Raw genomic sequence first — 15,171 nt, forward strand, 5'->3', positions numbered from 1 at the left:
ATCGAGCTGAAAGAATGAGAGTGGCAAGCCTTGGAGATCTTCATCCGAGGCCGTATTTTTTAAAGTATTTTTAAATTGAATTGATACATGGGTCAGCATATATAAATATTAGTGGGCAGTGGCGGAGCTAGACTTTTAAAGTTGGGGGGGCCAAAGGGGGGCCAGGACTACCTCTGGGGGGGGGGGGGGCAAAATTTTAAATGTGTGTGTGCACATATATATAATTTTAAAAAATAACCAAACTGAATATTTGGTTAGTTTTTAAGCCCCTCTGTCATTTGACATGTTATAATTAACACCTTTGACTGGCGCACCTGGAGACATGATAGACTTTATGCAGAGTTCATCGCAGAGGAAACTAAAATCAATCAAATAAAAGATCCTTTCTGAATATCATCTCATGGACACTGAACTAAATGCGTCTTTCTGACCCGGAGCTGACAGCGTGTTGAAGAGTTATGGACACCTTGGTTAGGAAGCTCTGATTGGACAGGTCATTTGACAGGTAACAATATTTCAATATTTCAATATTTCAAAACAATATTTAGAATTATTTGCCTGATGGTGGTTCGGGCTTCTAATGAGTTTACATTTAATGAGTTTGCAGCACACAGAGAAAACCTAAAGAGAATGTGATCTACTTATTGTAGTTTAAGTAGAGGAATAGCAGCTGACTGTTGAGAGAGGAAAGAAATTAAAGTGCAGATCCGTTAGGCAGAAACAAGCGCAGAGCGCTGGGCAATAAATGCGCATAAATGCTCCACCGTTACGCTCCAATTAATCACACATGAGATGACAAACGCCAAATATACAATATATAGTTACACTGCTTATGTTAATGGTGTTTTAAAAACAAAACCAGTAAAAACTTAACTGAGTTAAAATGCCAGATTCCCTCCTCAGCCTCGTCTTGATAAGAACAGAGAGCAGTTCGCTGGTTTCTGTCCAGACTGTGATCAAGCGCAGCTGACCACTTGGTGCGCAGACAGTTTCAACTTTACGCACAGAGAACATCGTGGAGCTCATTATTAATCAGACTAAGAACAATATTAGTCAGAGAATCATCTCTGATCTGGACGCTTTAACGGACCAGAGTGTTTGGAGCGCCTAGCGCAGCTGATCCGCTTCTGCTGGTTTTTCTCCCGCTGAGGAATCAGGAAACGATCAGAGTTCTGCCGTCTTCTAATCACGTAATTTCGTGAAATGGTACCTGATTTCAAAAACGTTCTAGCAGAGAAATAATAAATGTTTCGTTTGATGACTACAAATTGGAAATAAAATAATTTTTTTCTTTGATGGACAACGAAAAAAACTGTAGCGCCACCTCTGCTCCAAACTAGGAACATTTTCGGCCCCTCTTCGTTTTTTTCTCTTTTTTGCGGAGGATCAGTAAATAACTTATTGGTGTTTTACAACCACCAGGTATGAAGTGCTTTAGCCTTTGAATTGCACCACAGCGCAGCAACTGAAACACCCAGGAGAAGAATATCAGCTTGTTATGAGTATAAAGGAGGCTGGTATCGCGCCTGATAAAAATCTATTTATTTATGTCATCACATGGACTTATATAAAGTTTTATACATTTTCTTTTGATATATTTATTATTGTTTTTCTTCTTTAGATATTAGGTTGACTTAGAATGATTCCAAATAATGTACAGGAATAACCTGGTGCTGTTACATGTCAATCATCTGGGGGAGCCACTAGGGGGGCCAATCAGATGACAGGGGGGGCACTGGCCCCCCCTCTGGCTCCGCCACTGTTAGTGGGGACTACTGATGTTAGGGCTATTGATCGGCAGTCATTCAGGCCTGTCACTGTAGAGATTTTAGGGACAGGGACAATAGTGGTGGTCTTTAAGCGGGAGAGGACAGGTGACAGTAACAGTGAGGTGTTGAAGATGTCTCAGACAGTTGATGTACACATTCCCTCAGAACCTCAGCCTTGGTGATATATTACCAGTTGTACTGTCTCCAATGGCCATCAGCCAAGCACAGCTGCATTCAGCCTTAAAGTTTGTTTTCATTCAAAATTCAGCAGTTTTCTAGTTGTTCTGCTGAGGTAGTGACATCAATTTGTGACATCACGCGAATTGATGTCACAAAGAGAATTGATGTCACTCTTATGGAGCAAGCTGCACCGTCATAACCATTGCAAAAGTCAAGAGAAGGAGAAGGATTGTCAACAATTTCTAGCTAACGGACCAACAATGAGTGAGAGCAGTAAGCCATCGTCTTACTTAGCTAGAGAGACAAAGAAACTCGAAGGCATCTTGAAAGAATTCAGCAAGTTGTCTATTGAGGGAAAGACTTTGACTAAATTCAATGAAGAGCTCAAGATTAAAAAGGAAAAGGCTGCATATGAAAACGACAAGCTGCTTAAGGAGAAAGAAGAAGAATTTAAAAAACTACTCAAAGTAAACAAAATTTTAAATGAGGACAATACCACCCTGGAGCAGAGAAACACTGCCCTGGAGAAGGAAATCACTGCTCTGGAGCAGAGAAACACCGCTCTGGAGCAGAGAAATACCGCTCTGGAGCAGACAAACACCTCCCAGGAGCAAACAGACAACACTCTGGAGGAGATAAATGCCACCCAGGAGCAGATAAACCACACCCTGGAGCAGAAAAACACCACCCTGGAGCAGAAAAAGACCACTCTGGGGCATAAAAACAGCAACATGATGCTTAGAAACATCAACCTGGAGCAGAGTATCACCGAAGTGCAGGAGAAATACAAGACCCTGGAGAAGGAAAAGATCACCCTGGAGCAGAGAAACACCGCCCTGGAGCAGACAAACATCGCCCAGGAGCAGATAGGCAATGCTCTGGGGGAGGTAAACGCCAACCTGGTCCAGACAAATGAAGCTCTAGAGCAGAGACTCTCCAAAGTGGAGCAGAAATACATGACCATGGAGCAGAGAAACACCACCCTGGGGCCGAGAAATGTCAACCTGGTGCAGGGAAACGCCGTAGTGGGGCAGGGAAACGCCGTCCTGGAGAAGAGATGCACTGCCCTGAAGCAGAGAAATGCCGTTCTGGAGCAGAGAAATGCCCCCCTGGAGCAGAGAAACACCATCCTGGAGCAGATAAACGCTGCCCTGGAGAAGGAAAAGACCGAACTGGAGCAGAATTACACCGAACTGGAGGAGGATTACAAAGATCTGCTGGAGAAAACCAATGAGCTGCTAGAGAAACACAGCATCCTCAGACAGAAAAACAACATCTTGGAGGAGGAAAACGATGCCCTGAAGGTCAATCGCATTGTCCTCCAGCAGGAAAGCCTCGCCTTGCAGCAGCAGAACACTGCCTTGGAGCATATAATGACTGAACTGCAGCTTGAAATGGAACAGCTGAACAATAGGCTGAGGGACATAGAGGAGCAGCAGAACCAGCTTCCATCTGAAGAAGAAACCCACGAAGACATCCAGTCGGTTACAGACCAGCCACAGGAGCAGCCATCTGTATTCAGACGAGTGGTCAGGGGCTTCACTAATACACTTGTGAAAATGTATAAAACAGGTACACTGAGGTATTGGGTTCAACTTTAGTATAAAGAAGTGTCATGAGAGCCCAAGCCTCATGCTTGATTGTCGGTGGCAGAAAAGTTTGAGGCAGCAGGACTGCGGTGTCAGCGGAGCTTGACACTTGGGGGCTGATGGTGGAAGAGCTAATCACTTGAAAGATGTTGGAGGGAGAACTTGAGGCCCGCAGGACTGCGGTGCTATGGGAACTTCACTCCAACGAACTCAGGTCATTGTGATGATTGAATGAATTATGTTTATGTCCACTAGGTGGCAAGCATGCGTTTTTGTGAATGCATAAATGTAAAGCATAGAACACAGAAGAAGACAGTTACATTTTTTAATATTGAAAAAGCATATGACATGCTTTGTAAGGAGGGCTTATTAATTAAGATGTATAAAATGGGAATAAAAGGGAAAATGTTTAATTGGATTAAGGATTTTTTAAAAGAATAGAACGATAGAAGTAAGAGTTGGGGTAAATTGTTCAAATATTTATGCTATACAAAATGGAACTTCAGAAGGTAGTGTATGTAGTCTGTAGCTTTTTAATATAATTATTAATGATATTAGTAAAGCATTATATGCAGATGATGGGGCATTATGGGTGAGAGGAGACAATATTAGTATTTTAAAAAATAGAATGCAATCAGCAATTAATAAGGTTGAAACAGGGACACATGAATGGGTGTTTCATTTGTCTGTTGAGAAGACACAAGTAATATGTTTTTCAAAGAAAAGGGTTAATCCTACAGTAGATCTTAGGTTATATGGGCAAAATTTAAAGCAGGTAAATATTGTAAGGTATCTAGGTGTAAGGTTTGATGAAAAGCTTTCATTTAAAATGCATACAGAAGATTATTGATAAATGTAAAAAAGGTATTAATATATTGAGATGGGGCTGCACAGTGGCGCAGTTGGTAGAGCTGTTGCCTTGCAGCAAGAAGGTTCTGGGTTCGATTCCCGGCCCCTGTCTTTCTGCATGGAGTTTGCATGTTCTCCCTGTGCATGCGTGGTTTTTCTCCGGGTACTCCGGTTTCCTCCCACAGTCCAAAAACATGACTGCCAGGTTAATTGGCCTCTCCAAATTGTCCCTAGTTGTGAGTGTGTGTGTGTGCGTGGTTGTGTGTCCTGTGTGTCTCTGTGTTGACACACTGTGCGACAGACTGGCGACCTGTCCAGGGTGACCCCGCCTCTCTCCCAAAACGTCAGGTGGAGATCAGCACCAGCAATCCTCCTGACCCCACTAAGGGACAAGGGTGTAAAGAAAATGGATGGATGGATATATTTGTCAGGCAATGATTGGGGGCATCAAGTACATCTTTAAAGAGAATGAATGATGTTTTAATTCGCTCTGTGTTGGACTATGGATGTATCATTTACAAGTCAGCTGCAAATTCATTGTTAGTCGATTTAGATAGAATACAAACTAAAGCGCTCAGAATATGTTGTGGGGCTTTTAGAACATCTCCAATTCCTGCTCTTCAGGTTATTACTGGAGAAATGCCACTGGACTTAAGGCGGATGAAAATGTCAGCAAATTATTGGTTAAATTTACATTACTCAACAGGTATTTAGAGAATGTTGGGAGTATGGTCATAACATAAGGAGTTTTGGATGGGATGAAAATATTCATGCACATCATTTGGGGATAAATTATATAGCATGCTGTAAAACTGGAAGTAAATCTAAAATTGCTCCATGGATATTTGAAATGCCAATAATAAATTTAGAAACCAAAAAAATAGAACAGTCTTGTGGAGGTTTGTATCAAATTATTCAGCAGTATTTAGAAATAATGTATAAAAGTATGACACAAATGTATACAGATGCATCTAAAGACGAAAATGGTAAAACAGGAGTAGCAGTATATATTCCTAAACAAAAAGTTTTTATAAAAAGAAGAACAGATAATTTATCAATTTTTTCAGCAGAAATGTTGGCAATTATTTTGGCATTGCAATGGGTGGTGGAGGTAAAGCCCAGAAATGTATCTGTTCAGATTCAATGTCTTGTCTAACTAGTATTATCAGTTAAAAATCTGAAAGCCGTCAAGATCTTTTAGATCAGTGTTTCTCAACCTTTATAGGCCCAGCGCCCCCCCTAGCCTTTATCCAGGTCCCTCAGCGCCCCCCACCAAAGAATTTGCAGGCTACTTTGCACTGACCATTATTTTATCATTAATATTACTATCACTATTGTAAGATGTTTTGATTTTTATGCTTGTTTCTGTATTTATCATCAAAAATAATTTCCCAGAGAACAAAAAATCCATGGGAATAGATATTATTTTCACAGGTGTCTACAAAAAATTTAATGAACATTCAAGTTAAAATTGGTAGGCCTAACAGCAGCCAATCAGAGTGGAAACAATTATTCTTATTTTGTGCCATTTTCTAGTTATTAAATCTTGCACAAAATGACCAGATAAAAGATGTACAACATGCCAGTTTAAACTTTGATCTATTTGCAAAATGACTGAGCTCTGCAACATTAAAACATGGATAGAACCTTAATTACATTAATCATAGCTCTTCTCTTCAGTGTTTGTCAGTTTCTGGTGGTGCAGCTCTGTGCTGCCTTCAGGAGAATGGGACATCAGAGTATCATCCATAAAATTTCACCCACATGGCATTTATTGTGCAAACCAAAGCTTTCAGTGGAAAAACTAAAGTTCCAGGTCCTTTTAATGCCATGCAAATATGAGACAGAAACATGGATTATATCTTTATATAAACTATTGATTTATAGATTAACAGTTTTACTGGACAGAAATTACAAAGAACAAATATGGTTCTTAATAAAATTCTAATGAGTCAAATTGAAAGTGTCATGGAGTCATCAGCCTCATGACATGAACATGAAAAATAATATTGAACAAATAAACATATCAAATCTAAATAAATACATAAATAAGTGATCAGTTCTTTACTGTTATGGTCTGTAAGATATATTTATTCTCAGTTCTAGATATGGTCTCAACAAACCCATGGCATTTCAACAATATTATTTTACCATTTATCTGGAAATAGTATGTTTATTCTTGCCATACAGTCTCTGTATTAATTATTGTTCGAAAGGTCTTGCCATACCAGCTTATTCCTCTGTATTTAATTTTGTTTCTTAGTTTATTCTTGCATTTTGTTCTTCATTCATTTCCATTTAGTTTCATTTTATTAGTATTATCCTCTCTTGGTTTATTGCAATGTCCACTTTAGTTTCTTTCCTGTTGCTACATTTATTTTATCGTTTATTGACGCTCACCATCAGTAATCTCATCACCTGCTGCGCCGCCTAATCGTCATGTGTTTCACATCATGTGTTGATTTTTTTACTGTTCAGTGTCGGATTCTCTGTTTTTATGCCATAATTCACATATAGTTCGTGGCTCCTTTTTATGTCCCGCTTCTCCTGTTTCAGAGTTTTGCGCAAAGTGCGCGTCTTTTTTTAAGCCCCTAAGGTGCAGAGCAGTCGGGAAGAGAATCGATGGGGAAAAGGCAGACTGACATAAACCTTTTAAAACAACGGAAACAATTTCTGCATTCTGATTATTGAAATTTAAAAGTGCTGTGTTGTTCTATCACCCCCCTTTCATACCGGACCACTTACAGCATCGTGTTAACGCTATAAAATGAAGGTATCACCCATGGAGGGATTTCTTTATTTAAATGGGTTCATTTTTCAGAGGGATACACAGTGAGGGTATCATGATTTTAGCTAACAGTAGCAGGAGAACGGAGATGCGCCAAGAAGCTAACAGAAGCTACAAACACTGAATAGAAGAAGAGCTGCCATCGATACAAGCATGGTTTATTGTTACACAAGACAGTTTTACCAAGTTGCTCAAAGTCTAAACTGGCATTGTTGTGCATTTAAGGTGTAAAGTTTAACTTCGGCCAAACGCCCCCCAAAGGCATCCCAGGCCCCCCTTTTGTAAAAATGTCCGCCAGCGCCCCCTGCCGTCCTCTGAACGCCCCTGGGGGGCGGTTCCGCCCACGTCGAGAACCGCTATTATAGTTGGATCACAGCTGGTAGCTACGAAGGTGTCCCGAACATTCAATCGTAAGCCAACTTCAGCGGCCGCTTCGTTCAAACTATAAAAACTCCCGACGGTGAAGCTCTGAGTCCATGAGAGCCGCCAACTGAAACACGTTCTGTCTGAGCGGCCACACGAGAACTAAAGTCAGGAGTAATAACACTATTTTCTAATGAAGTTAATGAGCTTCCGCTTATTGATAACCCGTTAGTAGGTCGCCATGTTTCTTGAAGCAAAGTATGGGTGTGACGCTAACCAACCAATTGGGGAAGTTGTAGCCTGATGACGTGCCTCTCCTCATTTGCATTTATTTTTTTCCTAAGTTTTGCGGGGAAATAGAATGTGATAAATAAGAAAATAAGGAAATAGTAAATGAATAAGGGGAATTGTAAAATGGGAAAAGTAAAGATTTTTCAAACAAATGTTGAATGAAAAATAGATAAAAGAAAATTGGGTAAATAAAAAAGGGATATATGAGAAATTGATTAATGAAACTAGGAAATAGAAAATCGGGTTAATGGAAAAAGGAAATCAAAAAATGGTTAAATTAAAAAATAGATTAATGAAAAATGGCTAGATAGACAAAGGGATAAATGAAAAATGGACAAATGAAAAATAGATAAATGAAAAATAGATAAATGAAAAAGAGAAATGGAGAAATTGATTATCTGAAAAATAAATAAATGAAAAAATTGGGTTAATGAAAAAGCTAAATTAAAAAATGGTTAAATGAAAAATAGATTAATGAAAAGTGGGTAAATGGATAAATAAAAATAGATAAATGAAAAAGAGAAATTGGGAAATTGATAATATGAAAAATAAATAAATGAAAAATAAATGAAAAGTGTTAATGAAAAAGCTAAATTATTTATTTAACAAATTAATTTATTTATTTCACTCATTTTCTTCATTTTTTGATTTATTTTACTCATTTTTTATTTATTTTACCCATTTATTTATTTAATTTTGGCTGAAATGGCTCTCCATACTGTTGTCATTTTCTGTGCATAGGGAAAACACATACAAATCTCGGTCATTTTGACCCGAGGACAACAGGAGAACCAGCTGGTGGAGGAGCCTGGGATTTCTGAAAGACTGACGGGGGAGACTCAAAGTTGATTTTTATTTGTTTCATTTAATTTTGTCACTTAAATATTCACTTATTGTTTGTGCTAAGTCAGTGGTTCTTAACCTGGGTTCGATCGAACCTCTACCGCGGAGGTAAAGACACACTTGTGTAAAGTCGTGATGACGCCCGACTTTGCCATCACTTGCTGCAGAGGATCACGTTACATTGCTTAGCCAATCAGGGCTGCTGCGGAGGAGCCCTGATTGAAGGAGCTCCACTCTCAGGCATGGATTTGAACTTGTGTCTTTAATTACTTCAGCAAAACTCACCGTTTTTACCAAATTCTGTAGCTTTCGGTGTACTTCTAAATCTACTCCTTAGTCGCATCTTTTCGGGGTTGCTACTGCCTCTAGTGACGTGGGGGTGGTAACACAGCTAATATAATTATATTACTAAATCAGAATACCGCAAAGTATTTTGTGTGTCGGCGGGGGTTGGGGGCGGGTAGGAGGAATAAGAACGGTTCGGTGAATGCGCATATGAAACTGGGGGGTTCGTATCTCAAAAAAGGTTAAGAACCACTGTTCTAAGTTAAAGTTAGTTTTGCTTTATTTGTTTATAGAATGCTTTAGTTAATTTTGTATTTATTTGTTCTTTTATTAGGTCAGGCCTCCCTCATGTGGTAGATTTAGGTTACTCCACCCCTATTTAAGCAGCCTTTTGTTCCTTGTTTGCAGGTCAGTTTTGTTTGTGTTCAGTTGACCTCAGTTAATTTAGATCCAAATTTGTTATTTATCCTTTGATTTATTCTCGCTTTAAATTCTTATGCTTTGTTAGTGATTTTTTTGAAGAATTAAATTGAAACCTTTTTTCTACTTTGAACATTTTTTGTCTTCGTTTGAGCTTGGACCCTCACAGTTGGTGTCAGGAGTGGGATGCTTTGTTTCTGAGAAAGGCTTCCAAAATGCCTGGAAGGGGAAGAGGACGAACAAGAGGAGAACCCAGTTCTGAGCGTGATGAAAGAGAGGCTGCGGAGGAACAGGGAGCGGTTGGTGGAGTGTTGGACATGGATGAGGAGGGGAGTGAACCAACACTAGCAGACTTAGCTAACCTTCTCCGAGCCCATGTAGGACATCAGAAGGCCACAGAGGACAACTGGACCAGAGAAACTTTTAAACGAGAAATTTGAGGACCTACAACAACAGTTCAGATTGTTTAAAAGGGAGAGCCAGTCCCAGACCACCCCATCTGCTCTTCAGTCAACATCACCAGTGCGGCTTACACAACCACCAGACCCTGGAGTAGCAGCTTCACCTCTGCACAATCAGGTGACCTTCATGCACAGTTGTTTCCTATGCACCTAAATTGCAAAAATTGAGTGAAGAAGATGATATTGAACATTTTCTCATTACTTTTGAAAGAATAGCCTCTGCCAGCAGGTGGCCAAGAACTGACTGGACTTTTCATTTAATACCATTGCTAACAGGCAAGCCCAGAAGTGTCTTTGTGCACATGAATGTTGATTTGTCTATGAATTATTATCAAGTTAAACTAGCTGTTTTGCAGAAGAATGACGTTAACAGAGAAACCTACAGGCAAAGATTTCGCTCGCTTCAGGTGGAGCTAGAAGAAACTCCAAAAGAGCTCTACATAAGGCTGAAGGAGCTGTATGTCAAATGAGTGCAACCTAATGGCAAAACAGTCAAACAAATTAATGACATGATTATTCTTGAACAGTATCTTAGAATGTTGTCACCAGAACTACAGGTGTGGATAAAAGAACGTAATCCAAAGACTGCAAAAGAGGCTGCTGAACTGGCTGTGTTTGTGGCTGCCAGGAGGAGGAACTCTTGGGCTTTTCAAAGCTGGAAAAGGGATGGCCACCATCAATCTCTAGCCCAACCAGTTTCAGCTGTGGGTAAGCTACCTGTTAAAGAGAAATTTGGATCAAAATTTCAAGGGAAAAAGCCCATTTGTTATGTGGACAGGAGGGTCATATTAAACCAATGTGCCCTCAAAATGCTGTGAAGTTGTCCCAGCTGTGTTTTGTACCTAGGAAAGGGACTCAAAATGCTGGAGCAATGAACCAATTAATGGAGATTTATGTGGAGCTAAACAGTCATGCACTGAAGGCCCTGATTGATACAGGGAGCACACAGACTTTGGTCCAGCGCAGGTATGTCTCACCCCAGTTTGTTTGCACCAGTGAAACATTTCCAATCTGCTGTGTCCATGGTGACAAAATAGAATATCCAACAGCAGATGTTTATGTGACTATAAAAGGACAAACTTATCTGCTTAATGTTGGGGTAGTAGATAACTTGCCGTTTCCAATAATTCTTGGCAATGACCTGCCAGCGCTTATTGACCTGTTGAAGTCTCCTCAGCGTAATGTGGCTCTAACTCGGGCCCAAGCAAAGCAGACTGAGGAAATTGTTTCTGACCTCAGTACTACCATTTCACAATGTGGCGTTTTCACAGAGGAAACTAAGGACAAGAAGTCCAAAAGACTACGGAGAAGGGAGAAGTTTCCTCTTCTCCGTAGACGGTGGTGGTACCTTCTGATGCACCTCAGCCTGAGGTACTCAAATATTTCAAAATACCTGGTAATATAATAGAGCTGCAGCACCAGGGTTTAAGTCTTGTGAGATACTTTATAAAAGCCAAAGTCAATAAAAATGATTTTGTCATTCAAAATGACATTCTTTACAGGAAAAATGGGCCAATGCAACAGCTTGTGGTTCCCAAAGCGGTTAGAGAAACTGTTTTGAAACTGGGCCATTCAATTCCCTGGGCTGGCCACCTGGGGAAGCATAAGACCTTAGCCCGCATAAAGCGCTGCTTTTTTTGGCCTGGCTTGCATAAAAATGTTTTGCAGGAGCTGTCCAGAAAGCCAAATGACATCAGCTAGATTCCCCAACAAAGCTCCTCTTCCAGTTCTGAGTACACCATTTCAATGATTGGGTATGGACATAGTGGACCCGGTTGAAAGGAGAAAAGCAGGTAACCGGTTTATGCTGGTGATTGTGGATTATTCAACTAAATATCCAGAAGTTTTCCCCTTAAGTTGTCAAAGCAAAGAATGTTGCATTCTGTTTGGTGCAATTCTTTCCTAGAGTTGGCTTTTTTCAGGAAATACTGACTGACCAGGGCACCAATTTTATGTCCAAACTGCTTAAAGATGTGCATCAGTTGCTGGGAATTAAAGGTCTGAGTGAACAACACCTTATCATCCACAAACAAATGGCCTCACCGAATGGTTTAATCAAACACTTAAACAAATGCTACGAAAATTTGTGAGTGAAACCGGCTATGACTGGGACCAATGGCTCCCATATATTCTGTTTGCATACAGAGAAGTTCCCCAGGCCTCCACTGGGGTTTCTCCCTTTGAGTTATTTGGCCATGAAGTGAGGGGACCCCTGACAGTTCTAAAGGAACTGTGAGAGGGGGGACGAACTAACAAAGAACCTTTAAATATTGTCTTATGTGCTCCAGATGCGGGAGAAGATGACAAACCTGGCTCAGGAGCACATGAAGACTTCTCAACACAAACAGAAGACCTGGTATGACTCTGCAGCCTGGGAGAGAGGGTTCAAGCCAGGCCAAAAAGTGCTTGTTTTGCTGCCTTCAGAGGACGGCAAGCTACTGGCCAAGTGGCAAGGACCTTATGAGGGTCTGGAGAAAATGGGACCAACAACATACAAAGTCTCTGTTCCAGGTAAATCGCTCTACTCGCATTCTCCATGTGAAACAGTGGGTGTCCCGGGGCCAAGAGAAACCTGCCTCCTTTTACATCCAGAGCATGGATGATGAAGAATCTGAGGAGCAATATTTGCCTGTTCCATTAACCTCTAAGCCCAGTTTGGCTCATCTGTCAGAAGAACAGTCAGAAGTGAGGGCTGTTTGTTGATGGACTGTGTTCCAGTTCCTACCATCCACCACAGTCACCCATTGAACATGGTTGAGATGCTCTGGATCAGCGCATACAACTGGATATGTTCCAGTTCCTGAAAATATCCATCGGCTTTGAACAGCCACTGAATGTTGGTCCAGTTTTGGACTATCACTCCACAACCAACAAGCTGATCAACTCTATGTGAAGGAGAGTTGATCAGCTCTCCTTCATCTGGTTGGACTGGTTTTCAGATCCACCAATTAAGCAAATAAGGCCTAAGGCACACCGGTGCAGTAATCATTCTAACTAGTATATTGATATGCTGGAGAGATGGGATGGATAAACTTTTTGAAAGTTTTTGGATTTTTTTGTGTGCTTCTCTGGAATGTTTCTTTTGTAAGTTGGACTCTAGTTTTTGTTCATTACATATTCACAACTATAATTTTGCCAGCTACAATTGGGTCCACCTCAACAACACATCATGACAAAAACATTGATATTGTTTCTCAATGTAAATAAACTTCTTTTCTTTGAAATTACAACAAAAACATTTTTAGACCTCAAATAATGAGGTTATTTTGACCATTTCTCATTGTTTTGCAAATAAAGGTACAAGTTTGCATGGTTTTTCAGAGACATGTCAGTAGTTCATAAAATAAAAGAACAATGTTCATTTTACATATCTATATAAAGAAAATGAGAGCAACTGACAACTGGTCTCTAAATTCTCTCTCACTGTGTATATATAGAAATGATCTTATTCAAAAAGATGAGCATTACCAGTGATCTCAATACAGATGGTTGTCGAGTTCTCACTACCAAGCTCATTTGTGGCCTCACAGTAATAGTATCCTGCTTCAGTAGTATTAGGACTGACACGATAAAATTGCTTCTCAGATACTTTTATGGCTCCTTGTTTGCTGTTCTTGAACCAGGTGAATCTGGGTGGAGGTTTGGCTCTGCTGTAGCAGCTCAGGTCCACCGAGCTACCTGCTGACACCAAACCTGAGGGAAAGAAGGATGCTGAGGTGCCTTTTGGAGCATCTGAGGAAAATGAGACGCATGAACTTTATTGATCAGAAACAGCTGAACCATGACCTGCTGACAGGATCACTTACATGAAACATTGAGAGTCCCTTCTGCCTCTGCTATGTTGCTTTTTCTTGCCGCAGGATTTTTGGTGGAACATCTGATTATGTATCCATCATGTTGGTGTGACAGAGTGATGCTCTTCTGGATTTTAGTTGTAAAGGTTCCATCTGTGTTTTCCTCTGTTTTCCCAACAGAGTCTTGTTGGAGATTCCAGGTGAGTTCAAGAGGTGAGTTTGGACAGGGAGTGAAAACTGAGCAGGTTACAGTGACAGACTGATGCTCCTTCAGGTCAGAGGGAACATTAATGCTGGGAGTCGGTGAAGCATCTGAAATTTCACATTAGACATATTTAGTTGGTAATCTATGTGTGTCACAGATTTATGCATATCATAAACATGATTGTTGTGTGTTAAATGCATTTGGAATATGTGTATTTACTAAAAAATATAAACAACATTTCTGATTTTGCTGCCATTTTTCATGAGCTGAACCAAAATGCCTAAAACATTTTCAATATATACATTTCTCTCTAACATTGTTTATTAACCTGTCAATCTGTGGTAGTGAACACTTTTCTTTTTAATACATAATCCTTTCTGCCTGTGGCATATCAAGATCCCAATTACACAGAACGATGACTACACAGGAGTGCCACAGGCAGGCCACAATAAAACACCACTCTGAAATGTCCTGGTTTATCACTCACTCTTTCAACACCCCAGTTGTGCATGGCCAGCATACTCACCAAACATGTCACCCATTGAACATGGTTGGGATGCTCTGGATCAGACAACAGCATGTTCCAGTTCCTGAAAATATCCATCAGCTTTGCACAGCCATTAAATGTTGGTCCACATTTTAAAGGACTGGACCATCACTCCACAACCAACAAGCTGATCAACTCTATGTGAAGGAGATGTGTTGCACTGAGAGTGAAATGGTGGTGACTGGTTCTGAGACCCCAGAATTAAGCAAACGGCACATTTCAAACTGGTGTTTTAATGTATGTGGCCTTCCTAAGACACAGCTGTAATCAATCTGTCTAACCAGTATCGTGATATTTTTCACGATACTGAGGAATATCGGTTATTTTTCAGTCAGGTTTTAAAACTCTTCATAGCACAGAATCTGCTTTAATAAGAGTTTTTAATGACATCCTTCTTGCATGTGATTCTGGTAATCATGTTCTGATTTTACTTGACTTAACTGCTGCCTTTGATACAGTGGACCACGACATTTTAATATTGCGATTACACCGCATTGTAGGTATTGATGGCACTGTTCTTAAATGGTTTAGGTCTTACCTGGATGACGGAACATTTTCAGTGAAAATTAGTGACTCTGAATCATCTGCTGCTTCAATGTCTTATGGTGTCCCGCATGGCTCAATTCTGGGCCCACTGCTTTTCTCTGTGTATTTACTGCCTTTGGGTTCTATCCTCAGAAAATTTGGGATTTCATTTCATTGCTATGCTGATGATTGCCAGATTTATTTGCCCCTGAAGCAGAAGGATGTCCACTCTATCAAACATCTCCTGGCATGTCTAGGTGAT

The 15,171-nt window shown here is 40.3% G+C and overlaps 1 protein-coding gene across 5 annotated transcripts in view; it reads right to left on the minus strand.

Annotated features, from left to right (window-relative positions):
- Window positions 1-15,171, minus strand: part of LOC145549401 (B-cell receptor CD22-like) — a 28,116-nt gene that overhangs the window by 3,071 nt on the left and 9,874 nt on the right. For all 5 annotated transcript variants that reach the window (XM_081601677.1, XM_081601676.1, XM_081601675.1 and 2 more), the window contains 2 exons: window positions 13,645-13,944; window positions 13,307-13,570 (listed from right to left, as the gene is read on the minus strand). In XM_081601677.1, coding sequence (XP_081457803.1) covers window positions 13,307-13,570; window positions 13,645-13,944 — 564 coding nt within the window. The remainder of the gene's footprint in view (window positions 1-13,306; window positions 13,571-13,644; window positions 13,945-15,171) is intronic.

Source organism: Poecilia reticulata, chromosome 20, assembly GCF_904066995.2.
Source record: "Poecilia reticulata chromosome 20, P_reticulata-male-v2, whole genome shotgun sequence".
NCBI classification, from domain to species: Eukaryota; Metazoa; Chordata; class Actinopteri; order Cyprinodontiformes; family Poeciliidae; genus Poecilia; species Poecilia reticulata.